At 40.2% G+C, this 17784-nt stretch overlaps 1 protein-coding gene across 2 annotated transcripts in view; it reads right to left on the bottom strand.

Annotated features, from left to right (window-relative positions):
* The window catches only part of GPATCH2L (G-patch domain containing 2 like), a 43145-nt gene that overhangs the window by 7520 nt on the left and 17841 nt on the right, over positions 1-17784 (bottom strand). The window contains exons 5-9 of one of the 2 annotated variants that reach the window (XM_060758261.2): positions 17607-17686; positions 13619-13686; positions 12882-12921; positions 10171-10256; positions 871-968 (exon numbers count right to left, since the gene is read on the bottom strand). In XM_060758261.2, coding sequence (XP_060614244.2) covers positions 871-968; positions 10171-10256; positions 12882-12921; positions 13619-13686; positions 17607-17686 — 372 coding nt within the window. The remainder of the gene's footprint in view (positions 1-870; positions 969-10170; positions 10257-12881; positions 12922-13618; positions 13687-17606; positions 17687-17784) is intronic. The other variant, XM_060758270.2, reaches the window with a different exon arrangement.

Genomic DNA, 17784 nt, shown 5'->3' with positions numbered 1-17784 from the left:
ACTGAGGACAGATAGGCATGTGAGATTGTGCCAGGAACCTTCAGGTGAGAAATGTTAAGATTGGCAATGTAGCACTGATGCTGCCATGCCTCCCAGAATCTGGTTCTTTGGAACCTTTTTGTCTTCATGCTACTCATATCTTCCTTATTAGTGAACCAAATGCTATCTCCCTCTCTTCCAAACATTTGGAAAGATCGACATAGATATCTGTGTTAAAAGGAATGCTTTTCTTCTATACTGGTACAATTTAAATTGTCGTGAATTGTTCCTTTTATAACCAGGAAAGTCACACTTTGCCGCTATAGAAGAAAATGCACCCAGAGAACAAGCAAGTCCTCTTTGCCCTCAAGGCACAATATAATTCCCCTGAACGAGCAAGATGCTCTTTGCCTAAAGGAGTTTTTATTCCCTAAAGTACCTAAGACTGACACAAAAAGAAAGCCAAAACCCAGCTCATATTTCCTTGAAAAATACGTTCTAAAGAGGCCCATGTCTGGTGGCTGGTCTGGGCAAAATTCTGTATTCAAACATATTTACACAAACACATTACTAAGGCAAACCAAATTCTATGTCAAGGAAGGCAGCATTTTGCAAAACGATTCTACACCTGCCAGCCACTGAAGTCAAGGAGAAGGGTTATGATGGGAACCAAAAAACAGACACCACACTATCAGGGGCCTTGCTGGCTTTCAATTTATTATCTTCTCTCCACCAAAAGCAGAAATAACTTGAATTTCTGCTTCCAATACTGACTGGTATTTTAGCTTTGCAAGTTCTGCCATCAGATACCTACCTTCAGGGTATTTTCGATCTTCTCAAACAAAAAGTTGTAACACATAAACTCATTATACGGTGATTAAATCAAATTACCTGAGGTTGGACTGGAAAGAGAGGCTGTTGCCATTACTGGTTTTCGTTTCCTCTTTATGTCCCTTGAGCATGGAGGTCCCAGATGTATATTAGTCTGCCTAAAAAAGGAATCAATTGTATTGATTAGAAAAAATGCTAAAGAAGGGCTGGAGAAATGAAGTTTTATGATGATGATGACGACTAATCTATTGAGATTGTGAATATGCTCTTATTACATGGGAAGACAAACACCTATTTGGTTAGAAGTACTGTACTAATTTCTTTTTTCTTTATTATATATCCTCATGCTGTTTTTTTCATAAGGAGGAGAATATAAAATATCCCAAAAATGGCCATCATGTATTATGTTGGCGATTTGTTGGATGCTGGACACTGCTACTTCAGTGCACAACACTGAATCCTGAGAAATGGTTCAGTACACAGGGGTTTTTTTTGTCACAGCTCTTTGATTTTTTGGGGTGATGACTGAATAACCACAGGGCAATTCTTTCAGAGTTTTTAAAACTGTTATCATTTTGTGTCACAGGATTAGGGTAAAACAGTGTATTTCAGATCCAGATCCAGGGTTATCACTGGAGTGGACCCTCTAGTCTAGAATGAGTGAAACTTGCAATCATGTCCACGGTTCTTTTTTCACTATGCTCTAACATTTCAGATTCTCAATTGTTGTATAAATGTCTTCATTTTATAAAAGTACAGGTACATATCAGTGAACAAAGTAGATGCATTCTTGGGCTTTACTTCTTTAACAGAGAATTTCATACCAGATGTAGCAATAGCACAGAAAGGAAAGAGATATGATTCTACAACACAAAAAAACAGAGCAATTCACATTTCAACAAACTTTTAATTCAAAATCAATCAAAAATACTATGAATCAGTGATATGAAACAGGTCAGGTAAACCTTTCATCATGAATAGACAAAACATTTTGAACAAACTGAAACTAAATCCAGACAAGACAGAGGTACTCCTGGTCAGTCGCAAGGCCGAACGGGATATAGGGTTACAGTCTGTGCTGGACGGGGTCGCACTCCCCTTGAAGGCGCAGGTTCGCAGCTTGGGTGTGACCCTGGACTCATCGTTGAGCCTGGACCCCCAGGTTTCAGCGGTGACCAGGGGAGCATTTGCACAGCTTAGGCTCGTGCGCCAGCTGCGCCCGTATCTCGGGAAGTCTGACTTGGCCACGGTGGTACACGCTCTTGTCACATCCCGCCTGGATTACTGCAACGCTCTCTACGTGGGGCTGCCCTTGAAGACGGCCCGGAAGCTTCAGCTGGTTCAGCGCGCGGCAGCCATGTTACTAACTGGAGCGGGTGGCAGGGAGCACACAACGCCCTTGTTGTCCCAGCTCCACTGGCTGCCGATTTGCTACCGGACCCAATTCAAGGTGCTGGTTTTGGCCTACAAAGCCCTAAACGGTTCCGGCCCAAAATACCTTTCCGACCGCATCTTGGCCTACGAGCCCACGAGGACCTTGAGATCGTCTGGGGAGGCCCTTCTCTCGATCCCGCCTGCATCACAGGCACGGCTGGCGGGGACGAGGGAGAGGGCCTTCTCGGTGGTGGCCCCCCATCTGTGGAACACTCTCCCTGCACACATTAGACAGGCGCCCTCCCTCATGTCCTTTCGAAAAAGCCTTAAGACATGGCTGTTCGAGAGGGCATTTAATTAAGTGCTAAGCAACATACAATTACGGTAATGAGAACTGGAATGGTACAAGGAATATGAGACTGCCTATGATTCCATTAAGAGACGAAGCGGATTTTTGTGTAGTCTGTAATTGTTGTATAGTTATATGTTGTTGTAACTGGCCTTCTGTAATTGTCTTTTATGTGTACTGTACACCGCCATGAGTCGCCCGTATGGGCTGAGAATGGCGGTTAATAAGTGCATCAAATAAATAAATAAATAAATCTTCTAGAGCAGTGGTTCTCAACCTGGGGTCCCCAGATGTTTTTGGACTTCAACTCCCAGAAATCCTAACATCTGGTAAACTGCCTGGGATTCCTGGGAGTTGTAGGCCAAAACACCTGGCGACCCACAGGTTGAGAACCACTGTTCTAGAGACTACTTGGGATGATATTTTTCTTTAACTTTCTTTAGCCTCTATTTTTCTTCTGACTTCCTTTTGGCTAAATTTATATGTTTTTTTTTCCTAACATATCACTGTATCTAGTATGGCAGGCTAGCCTGATTTCTCCCCCCCCCCCTTTCTGTATTGCTCTTCACAGATGCTCAGGAAGTGATTCTGGAGGCAGCTGTTCCCTTGCCTGTTGTATGTAAGCACACACAACTACAGAACAATCACCAAGAGTATAATATCATTCTTTCCCAGATTGAGCTTTATTGTAATTCAACTCTGAAAGTCTGTTTATACCCCGCCACCATCTCCCATAGGGACTCAGGGTGGCTCACAATATAGCACACAGATAGGCCATACATAAAATACTTAATACATAAAATAAAATACAACGACATGAAAACAATAACATTACATAAACAAGGTATATAAATTGGGTAAAACAACCTCTATTAAAATAGAATCAGTTAAAAGATCCATGCAATCAATATAGCAGCCCAGCTGAATGCACATAAAATGTTCATATAAAGTGATAAGTAGTTGGCGATCAGTTCTGGTTATCAAATGCCTGCTGACAAAACCAAGTTTTTAACTTTTTCTTAAAGTGTTGTAGTGTTGTGTCCCCCTTCGGGGGTTGAGTAGGGCGGGGTAGAAATGCTCGAAATAAATAAATAAAATAGTGTAGGGATTTCTCTATGTTCCCTGGGGAGGGCATTCCAGAGTTGGAGAGCCACTACCGGTAAGGCCCTCTCCCTCATCCCCACCAACCGTACTATAGACAGAGGCAGGAACAAGAAGAGGGCCTCTCCAGCAGATCTTAAGAGCCCACACTGATTCATAGGGGGAGATGCGGTCACAAAGATAGGTTGGACCTGAACCATGTATCCCATGTTAAGTGTTCTGCAGCAATGCTCTAGCCAAAACAGCAGAAACACGCCTAAGGGTAGCAGCAGCAACCAATTTCCCTAAGCATGTGCTCAGTCCATCCCATCTCATGGTGAATCAACCAGAAATCATAGAATCATAGAGCTGGAAAAGACCTCGTAGGCCAACCACTATAATGAACTCTATGTGGGCCTGCCTTTGAAGACGGCCTGGAAACTGTAGTTCCAAGGTCGACGGCAAGGTTGTTAACTGGAGCAAATTAGAGGGAGCAGTCAACTCCCCTGTTCAAACAGCTTCACTGGCTACCAACAACTTTCCGGCCTCAATTCAAGGAGCAGGTTATTATCTTGTTGTTGTTCATTCATTCAGTCGTCTCCGACTCTTCGTGACCTTTATAGATGATAACCTCCGAGGTCACGAAGAGTCAGAGGTTATCATCTATAAAGCCCTAAATGGTTCAGGATCTGCCTGTTTTCGTGATCGCATCTTCCTCTATAAACCCATGTGATCTCTGAGGAGACTCCCCTCTCACTCCCACCTCCATCACAAGTGTGACTGGTGGGGACGAAGGAGAGGGACTTCTCGGTGGTGGCCCTTCAGATCTGGATTTCTCTCCCCAGAGAGATTAGGCTGGCACCTCATATTGTCCTTATCCCCAATTTTGTCATCTGGCGCTTGCACTTTACCTATCGGCCCTGCCCTGTTTGGCTATTTCAGGTACTGAATGTCTATTTGATGGTTGTTTTTATACTGTGTTATGCTGTTGTTTGTTTTATTTTGTTTTTGTTGCCGTTTAATGAATTTTGATGTGATATATTTTAACTATGTTTACTCGGGCTTGTCCCCATGTAAGCCGCCCCAAGTCCTTTCGGGGAGATGGAGGCGGGGTACAAAAATAAAGTTGTTGTTGTTGTTATCATCATCATCATTATCATCATCATCCTGTCTAACCTCCTGCCAAGAATCTAATGCATGCACCCCATATCTAATTCTTTAATCAATTACCATCCCTATAATAAAGCACAACTATTGTGTCTTGGGGTTAAAATAGATAAATAAAAGGAATAAATGCAAGAGGAATGCACTTGCTTGGCTAGGCTGGAACACCAGAATCAATGTATTTGGGTCAATTACAGAACAGAGTGTTGGGGAGGAAATCTAGTCTTCTTTTCTTCAAATGTATGTGATGCAAACAAGATGGAATGAAAGATTTCAAGAAACTCTCCACACTAAAGACACACTTCTAAGAATTCGTGTTTAATTGCAATTGACCTTCAGAGTGACAGCCATACAAAGAACTCGCTTCACAACAGAGAGGGGCCTCAATTGAAAACCGGTCCTTTGTTATTGTAATATCAAACTCAGGAATTTCATAAGCAACTGAGAGCTTTCAAAGAACCTGAGATATCAGTTGCTCGCTGCAAACCCACACACTACTGATACAATTGAAGGTTCTTCCTTTATCCCAAATTCTGAAATAAAGTACATGGATTATGCTAATTAAAACCATACAGCAAGGAGTGCTAATATGTTCTCTTCCAAACAAACTGTTCAGCTATATTCATGTAGAAAGAAATGTTTAGTATAACACACTTACTATTTGTGGTATGGATAACAAGGCTGAACTCAGTCCAGCTGTTTCCATTGTGCTTACAGCATCCTCTGCAAATATGGGTTGCATTAAAGGTGGCTTGAGGTACCACCTGGGGCTATTTCTGATGCCTTCAAAGGTCAAAATTATTAGTAAGAACAGACATCCTCCTTCTCTTTGAAAAGACACCAGCCAGCTGAGCACCTAAGTCTGATCTGCACATCACAGGTGGAAGTAACTACTAGTAGTTCCAATCTGTCCCATCAAACATGACATCTTGGTATGGAAGGATTAACTCATTACTACACACAGAAAAGTGTCTATGTAATAAAAAAATAACAATTTCAAACCCTTGTGTACATCTCAACTGAAGAGACTAGCAACCAGAGTTGCCTATTTGGAATGTAGCCCCATTTGGATGTAATCTATTTAAAATGCCTTTTTATCTGAAGTGACGGTCACTCATATTTCTTAATAGAATATGCAATAGAACTAGTGTCACAATAATTCATATCCACTACTTTCACCAGAAGATTTTGTTCACTATTATTCTATCACTGCCTTTGTTTTCTATGATGTTGTTTTCTCTGTACATTATACTACTACATCACAACCAAAAGCCATCCTTGTTATTAACTCCATCTACCCTATCAGAACCACTCACTCTGTGGTATAACCATATCAAAGATGGGGGTGGGGTGGTGATGTGCAGACAGAGATATATTATTATTAATCTGGTTATGGGACCAAGTCTTTGGTCCCATAACCAGTACAAATTAGTGCAATGTGAGTATATGGAATTGTGACATGACTAATAGAATGGCCTTGGATTTGACTCTGAATGGCGTGATTTTAATAATTGTTTTAATATTGCTGTTGATTTTTGCTTTTAATGTATATGTTTATTTTTACTGATGTCTCTGTATGGCATCAAATTGCTGCCTTTTGTAAGGCTGCTCTGAATCCCCCTTTTGGGGTGAGAAGGATGGGATATAACTATAGTAAATGAATAAATAAATAAATGTGGGATGAACTCCAGCTAGTGTTCTCCTTTAGGCTTCACTTACCAATAGATGTTGGAAAGAAGTTTCCCAGAGGCTGGTAATAGCACCCTTAAGACTTTTTGTTTTGCTTAAGACCTATGGGTATTGTTTCATTGACTGATACTACGTCATGCTTTGCCCCCATCTGTACTGTTTCCATTGAGGAGATCAAATACTCATGTTTGTCTTCATCTGCCTTGGATCTGAGAGATTTTATGCTAAACTCAAACTCTTACCACAACAGAACGACCAAGACAAAGCAAGACCCTGACCGGGGCATGGCTCTGCTTGGGAAACCTTGGCCTATTTTGGAGAAACAGAATACTGACAACCCAAATGGCCAACTAGTCAACAATGCTCCAAGCCAGCAAGGAAAGCAGTCACTATACAAGATCATGAAAAGGAAGTATGATGCCATTCACAAGTTGGAGACACAAAAATGGTACTGAAACGAATTCTCAATGCCAACTTCTTCATGCTTTCCTCTAAAGAGAAAGCCTTGTCAAAACAGAAGCCATGACAGACATGGCATGATTAGTAAATGCTTTGTGCTCTTAAAGAGCAGCAATTACAGGCATGTGAAAAGAAAGGAAGCAGTCCCCAAGATGCTCTTCCTCACATGCCTCCCGAGAGGCAGCAGGCCATTAAAATTCCATGATGAAGAATCAAAAACAGCCTGGGAACAGCCAGGAGGCAATCCAGCAAATTAATACACCAACCATCTCCAGGGAGGAAGGTGAAAAAAAGCAGAAAACACTCTTCGCTTTGCAAAATAAAATTATACTACTAATGATAACAGTCACCAGGCACACATGAGTGCATGCGTGCACACCCTGTCTAATGATGGGTGTGGAATTCCCAGTGCTGTTTCTGTCACTTTGAGAGAACTCTCAACACATCAGAGACAGGAAGCAAGAAAGGGAATCTTGGTATATTGCAATTTATACAGTCTTTTAACTGCATCTTCCAAGGAAGCCTTCGCACAGGGCCTTCTCCTTGACACTGAAGAACCCCTCCTTGCACACCCATGGCTTCATATTCAGCAATCTGGCTGGCGGCTCTGTTTAAATGAAGCAATGAGTTACATGACAACTGCAATGCCACTTAAATGAATTGTACCAGGAACCACTAGGGAGGCAAAGAAAATATGGACTAAGGAAGGCAGTTAAAATAAAAACAAAAACAGTATTCGCCTGTTAACAGGCTTTTCCATTGGGTAATGCATCCACAAATGGCTTTCCAAAGACAGACAAGTCTTGCAGGAACTGGCAGTTTATGAAGGGACGAAAAAAATAAAATTCACACTGAAATGCCAGTCAGCCTAACTACAGCCTAAGCCACAACAACTTTTGAAGGTTGTTGTATTTTTCTTCCTAGTGCACCTAAAGTAGGACACCTGACAATCCCACATTCAAGAAGATTGATCTTATTAAAATATTCCATTATTTATTTATTTATTTATTTATTTATTTAGGCCATTTCTATCCCACCTTTCTCACTCTGGAGAGGATTAAAGGTGGCTTTACATACAGGCAAACAATTGGATGCCCTAAAACACAATATACACTTAAATAAATATTAAAATAGAATTAAAATGTACATTAAAACAATTTAAACTTTTAAATATGTTAAACATGTAATCCACAAGCATAATCCGAGCCATTCCAATGGTCGTTGCACATTGTCCCAAGTCTATCTGAAGTTCTCTAAAGGCTTGGTCACAAAGCCACATTTTCACTCTCTTGCAGAAGGTCAGAAAGGAAGGGGCTGATCTAACATTGCTGGGGAGGGAGTTCCACAGCCAAGGGACCACCACTGAGAAGGCCCTGTCTCTCGTCTCCTCCAATTGTGCCTGTGAGAGAGCCGGGACCGAGAGCAGGGCCTCCCCAGAAAATCTTAAATTCTGTGGTGGTTTATAGAGGGAGATACGTTTGGACACGGAAGCTGGGCCAGAACCGTTTAGGGCTTTATGGACTAAATCCAGCACTTTGAATTGTGCTCGGTAGCAAATTGGCAGCCAGTGGAGCTGATGTTACCGGGGGGGGGGGGGGGGTATGGTCCCTGTACATCATTCCGGTGAGCAACCTGGCTGCCACCCATTGGACTATTTATAAGTTCATAAGCTCTATTTATTGGGCAGAGGTGGATTTTGTGGAAAAATTTTCCTTTAAAATCATCTTGCAATTAAATAGAATCACGCTCATATGGGACTTGGAAATATATACTGTATATTTCTATCTCATGTTTTCAAATCGTCAAGATGCTAAAGACACTGCCAGCAAACGGTTACAAGTCTAGTACAAGGCCTAGCTACCCCCCCCCCCCCCCCCCGCAACCACTACTGGCTGCCATCCTAGTCTTAACCTAAGAATCTGTCACAAACTAAGCCCCTGTCATAAAGTAAGTTTCTTCATTTATAATTCATATTGACTATACACTACATGCCAGAAAACAAGAACATATATAAACATTCAAGGAATAATTCAGTAAACATGAGTCATGCCACAAATAGGATTGGAAGATAACTCCCTTGGGGAAAATAATAATAATATTAAACTTTATTTATACCCTGCCACCATCTCCCCTAATGGGGACTCGAGGCAGCTTACATGAGGTCAAACCCAGACAGAAAATTACAATACAGTAAAATACAATAAAATAAAACCGAAGCACAAGCAACAATGCAGTAAAATACAGAAACATAATGAATACAATAAGCAATAGACACAAAACATAAGAGTGCAATGAGCAATCACAATAACAGTGAGTGGGCCACATGTACGATAAAATGATTAAAAACTCAGGGTGAGATGAAAGGAGGTTAGTTGAAGGGGCGATCTCATAGGGAAACTGGGTAGTAAACAGGCCTTCATACAAGGGGGAGATGTATTCCAAGGACAAAAGCATTGAGAGGAGCAATAGCATAAGGTTGTGAGGCTACTCTCCAAACGCGCAAAAAAAAAACTGCCCTCTAAACCACAGATATGGCAGTTATATTCTGCACACGTAATCAAAGTCACAATTTAATGTAATTTAAAAGGATCTTTATCTTTCAAGCATAGATCCATTCTCACAATATTTCACCTACAGTCATGGCATTCTCCAAGTACTGCAGAATTATGCAGCCTGCCAGATACTGTTGGACTGAAACTTCTAACAGTCCATGCAAGCCTATTCAGTGATAAGTCATCCTGAGAGTTGTGCAACAACATTTGGAGAACTTCATATGTATCCTGCTACAAATACAGGTTCCAACTCAAGTAGGCTTGCTGAATTTAGCAATTCAGTTTCCATAATTTCTGTAGTGTACTTGGAACTAAAGAACTGTATTTACCTAGTAAAAACTTTGACACTGAACAGATGCTAAATAGTAAACACATTGCATTCTTCTTAATTAATGGCTTCTGCTGCACAACAAATACCCTCTTTTTTACAAAGCCTGGGTTTTTTTTTAAACCATGTCCTTATTTTAAATAGTGCTGTTAAGGCACTGTTTTGTTCTGCTGCTTTTTGTTTTGGAGTTGTTTACCTTAAGGTCATTTAATTTCTTTAACGTTACGGTTATTAACTGCCTAGGGGAAAGACATGTAGAAATGTTTTAAATAAAACTATCTGAGTAGCCTATTTTCTGACAGATATATCACGTAAGCTGTCAGATATTATTATTCACCACAACAAAAGTGGAGCGTAATAGTTACCTGGCTATGCAGTGTGCTGGAGAGCACCTTCGGTGGGACGCATCAGCAAGAACATCCAAAGAATACAAGGGAGATAGTGGATTGAACTAGAAAGGCAAAAGAAGTGTGGTTAACAGCGTATTATCAGCGTATTATGTGCCACTATTTGAATAAAGATTGCTAAATTCTCCTCATCCAGTCACTCAGAGCAGGCACGGGCAAACTTATAATCCAAAAACTAACTTTTCTAAGATCTGTTAGCAACAAACCTAATAATAAACTTTATTTATACTCCACCACCATCTCCTCGAAGAGACTCGGGTGGCTCAGAAAAGCACTCCAAGTGCCGAACATAAAATAAACCATATATAGGCATATAAACAATGGCAACATAAATTTACAACAGCGATCATACATAAACATACCTAACTCCATTAACCTTTTGAGGAAACACTGTTTCCTATTTTCCAAGTGAGTAAAACTACCTTTCGAGTAGGTATGGACAAACTTCTCCCCTCTGAGTGTTTTGGACGTCAACTCCCTGAAATCCTAGCCACCTTACCAGCTGTTTGGAATTGTGGGAGTTATAGGGTCAAAGTGTGCCCATGCCTGCTCTAGTTTGTTCTCAGTTGTGCATCGTTACCTATATGTCATGACCACAGCCAACCTCTGCCATGAAATATTTGCCATCAACATACAGTATCTGGTATCCACTAGAGTTTAATTATAGCCCCTCCCCACTACCCATGGATACTAAAATCAATGGATGCTCAAGTCCCATTATATAAAATGCTGTAGTAAAATCATTCCCCTTGTATCAAGGTTTACTTTTGGAATTTTTTTAATGGGGTGCAAAGTTTTAAATCGTGGGCGGTTGAATCTGTGGATACAGAATCTGTCAGTATGAAGGGCCAACTGTAATCCATTTGAGAACTTGTATCACAGAATGCAACTTTAGTATCACAGAAAATTGCATTTGCAAACCAAATGACATAAACTGGTCTGAACAGAGACAAGAGGTAAGCCATCAGCTTTATCAATAGATCAAATGTTTTCCCATATCATGTTACCATAATATGACATCTTTATGTTTATTACATTAAAATGTAAACTACTTTATCACAACAATATAGATTTTATAGTCAAACACAGTACAGCATCACTTTTAAGTTCGAGAAAAACTAAGAGCTATTAAAACACTGAGCAGGGTATATGACAGAATCCGTTTGGTACTGAACCACACTGATTAAATGCTTGTAAGCTCTCGACACATTAAAATCTTCATGCATGAGCAAATCTAACATGTCATTGAGGCAATTAGACTCCAAGGCTTTTCTGGAATGTGGAACTTTGTACATGGAGACAAAAGTTTTTACTGGGAGCAGGAGGATATATATATACTAGTTCAGTCACAGGAAAATTGTACCATGTGTGCCCTGCTGAATATTTAGAACAGTTTAATCTTCGGAGTTCACTCTTCTGAGCAAAGGATGCTGACAAAAAGCAGCATTTATAGCAATGTTGGCACATTTCACCTTGTCACCTATCTTCACGAACACTTGCAAATGCTAACCTCATCAATTGCTGTGGTGCATTTTATTGTTTATTTTCAACAGAAATTTACTATAATGTAAACTGATGAAATAACTCTGTACAATAACATGCATTATATAGATTTTCTTTTAAAAGGTTACCTTTTCCTGCTTACATTTGGAAAGGTACTTCTGCAATTACTAACACTTCATTTCCATAAAACCCAAAGAAGTAAGAATACAATAGGAAGAATTAGGCCTGAAACATTCTGAATGTAAAGGAGTCAAAATTAGAATTCTCTTTCAACTGGATTAATATATTGTGTTTCAAACTACAAGATTATAGGCCTTCAAGCAGGGAGAGGATTTCCTTGGACTCACGGAAGATTTTTTTTTTTGCCAGATATTCACGCCTATCACTTATAAGAATAAACATATGAATATTCTGTCAAAGAAAGGAAGGAAGACATAATAGCATCAACCAAGCTTCAGAATTCGCATGGCTAATTCTCAATTTGAGAAACAGAGTGGCATTTTCAGGTGCCATCATTGCCAATGAAACAAGATAGTGACACTGAATGGGGAGGAAAAATGCCCAAATGCTTCTGAGTTTAAAAGGATCAGTGTTTCCCACTGAAAAAGAAACAGAAGCTCCATTATCTGGCAGCATCAGTGTTTATTAATTAAACCACTTTACATGCCCAAGAGTTGGTTCATTAATCTCTTTCATTGGTGCAACCTAGGAGAGGGTGTAGCTGAAGAACTCAAGTGTAAATCCTCATGGCTGTCTCTCTCTCTTTACACAGACAATCAGGCATTCAGAAACACACACACACAGTGCATGGCTGAATACCAGTCACAGGAGCTAGGAAAAATGTCAAAACTTCCCAACACTGTTCAAGAAGAAAGTTTATTTAGTTAAACACTTGCTTGCATGCTTTCAAAATACTCAAAAAGCAAGATGACAAGGTAGCTCAATAACTTAATCGCAAAAGAAGATTGAAATCCCGAGGTACACTTTTACAGAAGGAATTACTGTGGCCTGCCAGGCATGATGCAAGACCAAAGGATGAGGAGACCTTACCTCTTTCAGACAGACAGTAATGTGGAAGAAGAAACTGAAAGCCAAGCTTTGATTCTTTCTTGAGAAACAGAAGTCCAGTGAAAATTTACAAAGAAAGTAAAGTAGATCCCGCTTACCTGGTTGCGATCTCTCATTCCCATTGATGGCAACCAGAAACTAGAGTTGGCAGAGGACATGAAATCGGAGGAAGCGTGAGAAAAGAACAGGGGAAAAAACAAAAACAAGGAAAAGCAGATGCAAAAGGAAGAAAAACAGATTAGATTTTTGCGAAACATAAGCGTGCTAAAGACAGGTTCAAGACAACAGGAATAAATCTAACTATCAACAACTAAAGAAAACTTAATTAAATAAAGTACAATCAAGGGAACCCACACTATCTCAAATTAATAGGGTGTAGCAGATAGTGCCACCATATCAAGAAGAAAACCTTTTGGTCCACCCTCAACATTTATGGTGAAAGTGTTCTATCCAATCCGAGCTGCCCCTTGAAGAACAGAACTTTGTTAACTCCTCCCTTTAAAAAAAGACTGGCTACTACTTTTGATCATGTCATTGGTATGATGCCATAATGTTGGCAGCCCCCTAGATCTGACCTTTTATTAATCAATGGGGGCATTTGTGCATTTAGTAAATGCATATTATGAAAAAAATGAGGAGAACCGATTCAACTAGTAGGGACCAGTGCAATAGCCATTGTTAGGGTCATGGGAAGTGGGCAAGATAAACTCCTTATCCCTTCTTAACTGCAAGGATCCACAACCATCAGTCATATAAGGCAAGCAAGGACTAGTTTCATTCTGTACTATGAGACTCCAGCTTCTAAGAGTTTTGTCAGCAGGACACATATGCTTACTCTTTTTGGCAGGAATCACCAATGATGTGGCTAATTCTCTCAGTGCCCATAGCACTCATGATGGTCTCCTGAAACATAAAGTGACAACAGGGGGAACACTGAGTCTGGAACCACACCTATTTGTTTAATATCTGGGTAAGTCCCAAATGAAAATAAATGGAGGAGAGAGTGGAAAGTTAGCTTAAAGAGAAAAGGGGTTCATGAACAAGGGGAGAAGACACACCTAAAACCTACATACAGCCTGTTGCCTGAACTCCTTTTGTATTCAATCAGAACCAATCATCACAGACACATGCTACACTCATTATGTTCATATACTGTCAAAAGATCATCATTAACTTCTGGCCAATTAGTAACAGAATGTGATTCCAGCAGTTCTGTAAGAAGTTAACCATCATGAGGGCCCTTCCAGAAAGGCATTAATCCAGGGAGGAAATGGGTTATTTAAACCCAGTTTCTCCTGGCATTAAGGCCCTACATCCTCCCACAACCACAGGATTTCCCTTGGGTGATAGCTACCACAGAAAGACATCCAGCCACCTTACAACCCCCCCCCCCCCATGTCCCCCAACAAACATATTGGAGGGGCCTGCCGGTAATGCAGGCCCCACATGTAAGATTTTTTGGGGGGAAATGGGGAGCTGGGTTGGAAGAGGAGAGTGGGGGCACCACCCTTTGGGCTCCAGAACCAGGATTGCTGTGGGGATTGAACCCTGGGACTGCAGAAGTAGTCCCAAGAGGTAATCTTCACAGGGCTCTTACCTGCAAAGATCTGAATCTTTGCTTAAGGTCTGGATCTTTCCTGGTGACAAATTAAGCCACAGCAAACTGAGATATCCCAGTTTTCTCTGGATTAATTTGGTTTTTCCTGAGGTGTCATTTGGACACAAGTAAAACCAAGACAAGTCCTGCATTTTGGACTTGTCTGGAAGGGCCCTAAGAAAATAGTCAACCAGGCTTTCATGATCTCCATAAAGAACTTTTACTCCTTTTTTTATTCTTATGATGGCATTCTGCTAATCAGTCCCAGTATGATCAACAAGGCCTGGAAACTCAATATAAACTTAATATTACACATTTGAGTTATGAAATAGTAGGCAATCTTAGTCCTTGACAAAAACTCTTACATGAACATCTAAAGACTTAGGTTGAAATACTACATCCTCACACCTGGGAGTAAATTATACCATTCAACAGAACTTACATCTAGTTAACATAAATAGGGTTGCAATGTTAATATTATCCAAGAAGCAGACTGTTATTTCTTCCTGCTTCATGGAGAATTTGCTAGAAAGCAGAGTATTATACCTGCAGGTATGCCTAACTCACTACTTCTATCGATGTTCATACCCTTTTTAGCCATATGCCAGCAGAGAAAAGTCAATCATAGTTCACTACTGGGGATGGGGGAGGATTCTGAACTAAACTAATCCAAATTATACCAAATTCAATACTACTGCTCAGGAAGATCTTCAGGATTAAAAAAAATGGATCCAACTGCTCTCCTTTTGTTCCGTTCACATTTAATGTAGTTATTAACTCCTGTTACAGTGAAATACAGCTAAATTGCTTTTGATAGTAATAAATCATACGGTTTATTATGTTCCATCCTAAATTTATTCTATAAATAGACATACCTCTTACTACCCTTGCATCTCTGACCAAAAATGCCTAATTAGAAATGTATTTGTGATTTCTTTAGATTCATAATTAAGAATTTTGGTATTTTTGTTTAGTCTGCATAATCTAAGACAGGACCATATATTAGCAGGAACACATTTCATGTTTATTTATTGGAATTTTTCTGTTTAATTCATTACAGAAAGATCTGAACATTTTAGACCCCATTTTGCTCTATTTCTTTAAACGCACTTGCTTAAAACAAGTAACTTGGTTACTTTCTCCACTCAGAGGTAACCTAGAAACAGCACTAAAGGAAGGCTACAAAATATGGCAGAATTCCTCAATTCCTTCGAATAATAATAGTTTCCAATAATCTAGCATCTTCCTAGAAGTTAGGTTTCTCATATAAATAAGCAAAAGCAAAAAAAGAATAAGATATCTAAAAGAGTTTATGACATATGCTTAAAGGTAAAGCAGCTTCTATCGATTCAGTGCATTGCATTGTAGTGTATACAGTTGCACAGGTTAACGTACTGAGCTCTATGCTTGAGGTCATTCAATACAGAGAACAAATTCCTCCAAAGCCAGGACTGGAATCTGATCAACAACAGTAGTAGGCCTGTGCCCAAGAACCCTGAAAAACATCACATGCAAGATCTGCAAGACAGCAGTAGGATGGATGAGAGATGGGCTATTTGTTACAGAAGAGAAATTATTAACTTAAAGCGCCGTAATGTTTAAATTTACGGTTTATTACTGTGTAAATTACAAGCCGTACTTTGGGTAATTAGCAGCTCGCTGGCGGGGAGCTTTGAATGAAACTCATTATTTATTATTACAATTTAGAAGAGGATGGAGGTGGGGGGAGCAGTGACCTCCATTGCAAATGACATAGATCCCTTTAAGGTGATGAAGATGAATTAAACAAGTAAATATTATTCTTCTCAATTTGGATCATTAGAGGTGCCTCCAAAAAAGCTAACAGCTCTAGGCTCTTACCAGTGGCTTGACACTCTGCGCACAAGACACTGCATTCACCATAACAGGAGCTGTATTTCAGAGCTCTTTAACTTAGCAGTTAAGAGAGAGAAAAGGCGCACAGAAGCTGTTGAACACAAAAGCCAAGAAGGGGGGAAAGAAATAAATAAACCACTTTCCCCACACCTAGCTACTGATCTGCTGGGGTAAATACTATCTATAACACTTGGAACTAACAGTAGTCTTTTTAATAGATGGAAGTTGTCCTACTGCAAAGCTTTCCAATACTTTCAGTAACACTGAAAACACGATGGGGTACCTTGGGTGCCCAATGGCTCAAAATAAAGAGTTATCAATTTCTACAGGACCTGTGAGCAAAAGGAATAGAAGGTCTGGATTCCCACCAAATACATCTGCCTATTTCCATCCCTTTCGTTACTAAGACTTGGGAGACCAAGATTTATCAGAGAGAGTGCCAGAAAGAATGGCAAGAAACACTTGCAATTCAAAACTCAAAAATCAAAAGCCCTGAAGCTAATATCCATAGAACATAACAACAAATGCACTACTACATTAAAGATTTGCTGGGTTTTACAAAAACATGTTTCCTGCACCCTTTGCTCATTTTTGGATGTCCTTATTTCCTTCACTGCTCTAAAAGCATTTTAGCTTTGTTCCTTTTTCCATACCACATCTTGGCATTCAGTCATCCTTTCCTACTTAGCATTTTTAACTGCCTTTTCAAATGAAACATTGCATTAGTTTTACCATATCTACTATTTTTTGATAGTTTTCTAAGATCTACAGAGACACTTGCTGGAACACCTCAGCAAGCGAGAGTCCAAAAGTGGCAGGCTCAAACCCAGAACCTCAATCAATGGCTGATACCAAATGAGAGACTCCCCACTGGGCACACAGAAAACTGGGCGACATGGAAGGCATTGAACAGACTGAGCTCTGGCACCACGAGATGCAGAGCAAACCTTATGAAATGGGGCTACAAAGTGGAATCCATGACATGCGAGTGTGGAGAAGAGCAAACCACTGACCACCTTCTGCAATGCAACCTGAGCCCTGCCACATGCACAATGGAGGACCTTCTTGCAGCAACACCAGAGGCACTCCAAGTGGCCAGCTACTGGTCAAAGGACATTTAATCAACTACCAAGCTTTCACACTTTGTGTTTTGTATGTTTGTTTGTTTAAAAAATGCAATACAACTGTTTGGTCTGCTCCTGACACGATAAATAAATACCATATCTACTTACAAATAGAGTTTTTCAGTTAGAAAACAAGATGAAGCGGTCCTCAGTCAGCAGCAGGGGTTTCTTTCAGCTATGAGACTAATCACCAAATAACTAATTCCCAACTTCTGAAAAGCAAATACCTTGCTAACCAGCCTCCTACGTCCCTTCCTAAGGCAACGAGTCGCAACACTGGGCAGGCGGTTCAAGCGGGCATGAAATCCTGAAAAGGAATAGAACACAATAGTGAAATCCCCAAACCACAGCAGAAACCATGACTCAGTTAGATAGAAGGCAGTACAATAAACTAGGCTGTACTGT

The sequence above is a fragment of the Anolis sagrei genome, chromosome 1 (assembly GCF_037176765.1).
Source record: "Anolis sagrei isolate rAnoSag1 chromosome 1, rAnoSag1.mat, whole genome shotgun sequence".
NCBI classification, from domain to species: domain Eukaryota; kingdom Metazoa; phylum Chordata; class Lepidosauria; order Squamata; family Dactyloidae; genus Anolis; species Anolis sagrei.
The sequence above is the reverse complement of the archived record's forward strand: the minus strand, read 5'-3'. Positions and strand labels throughout refer to the sequence as shown.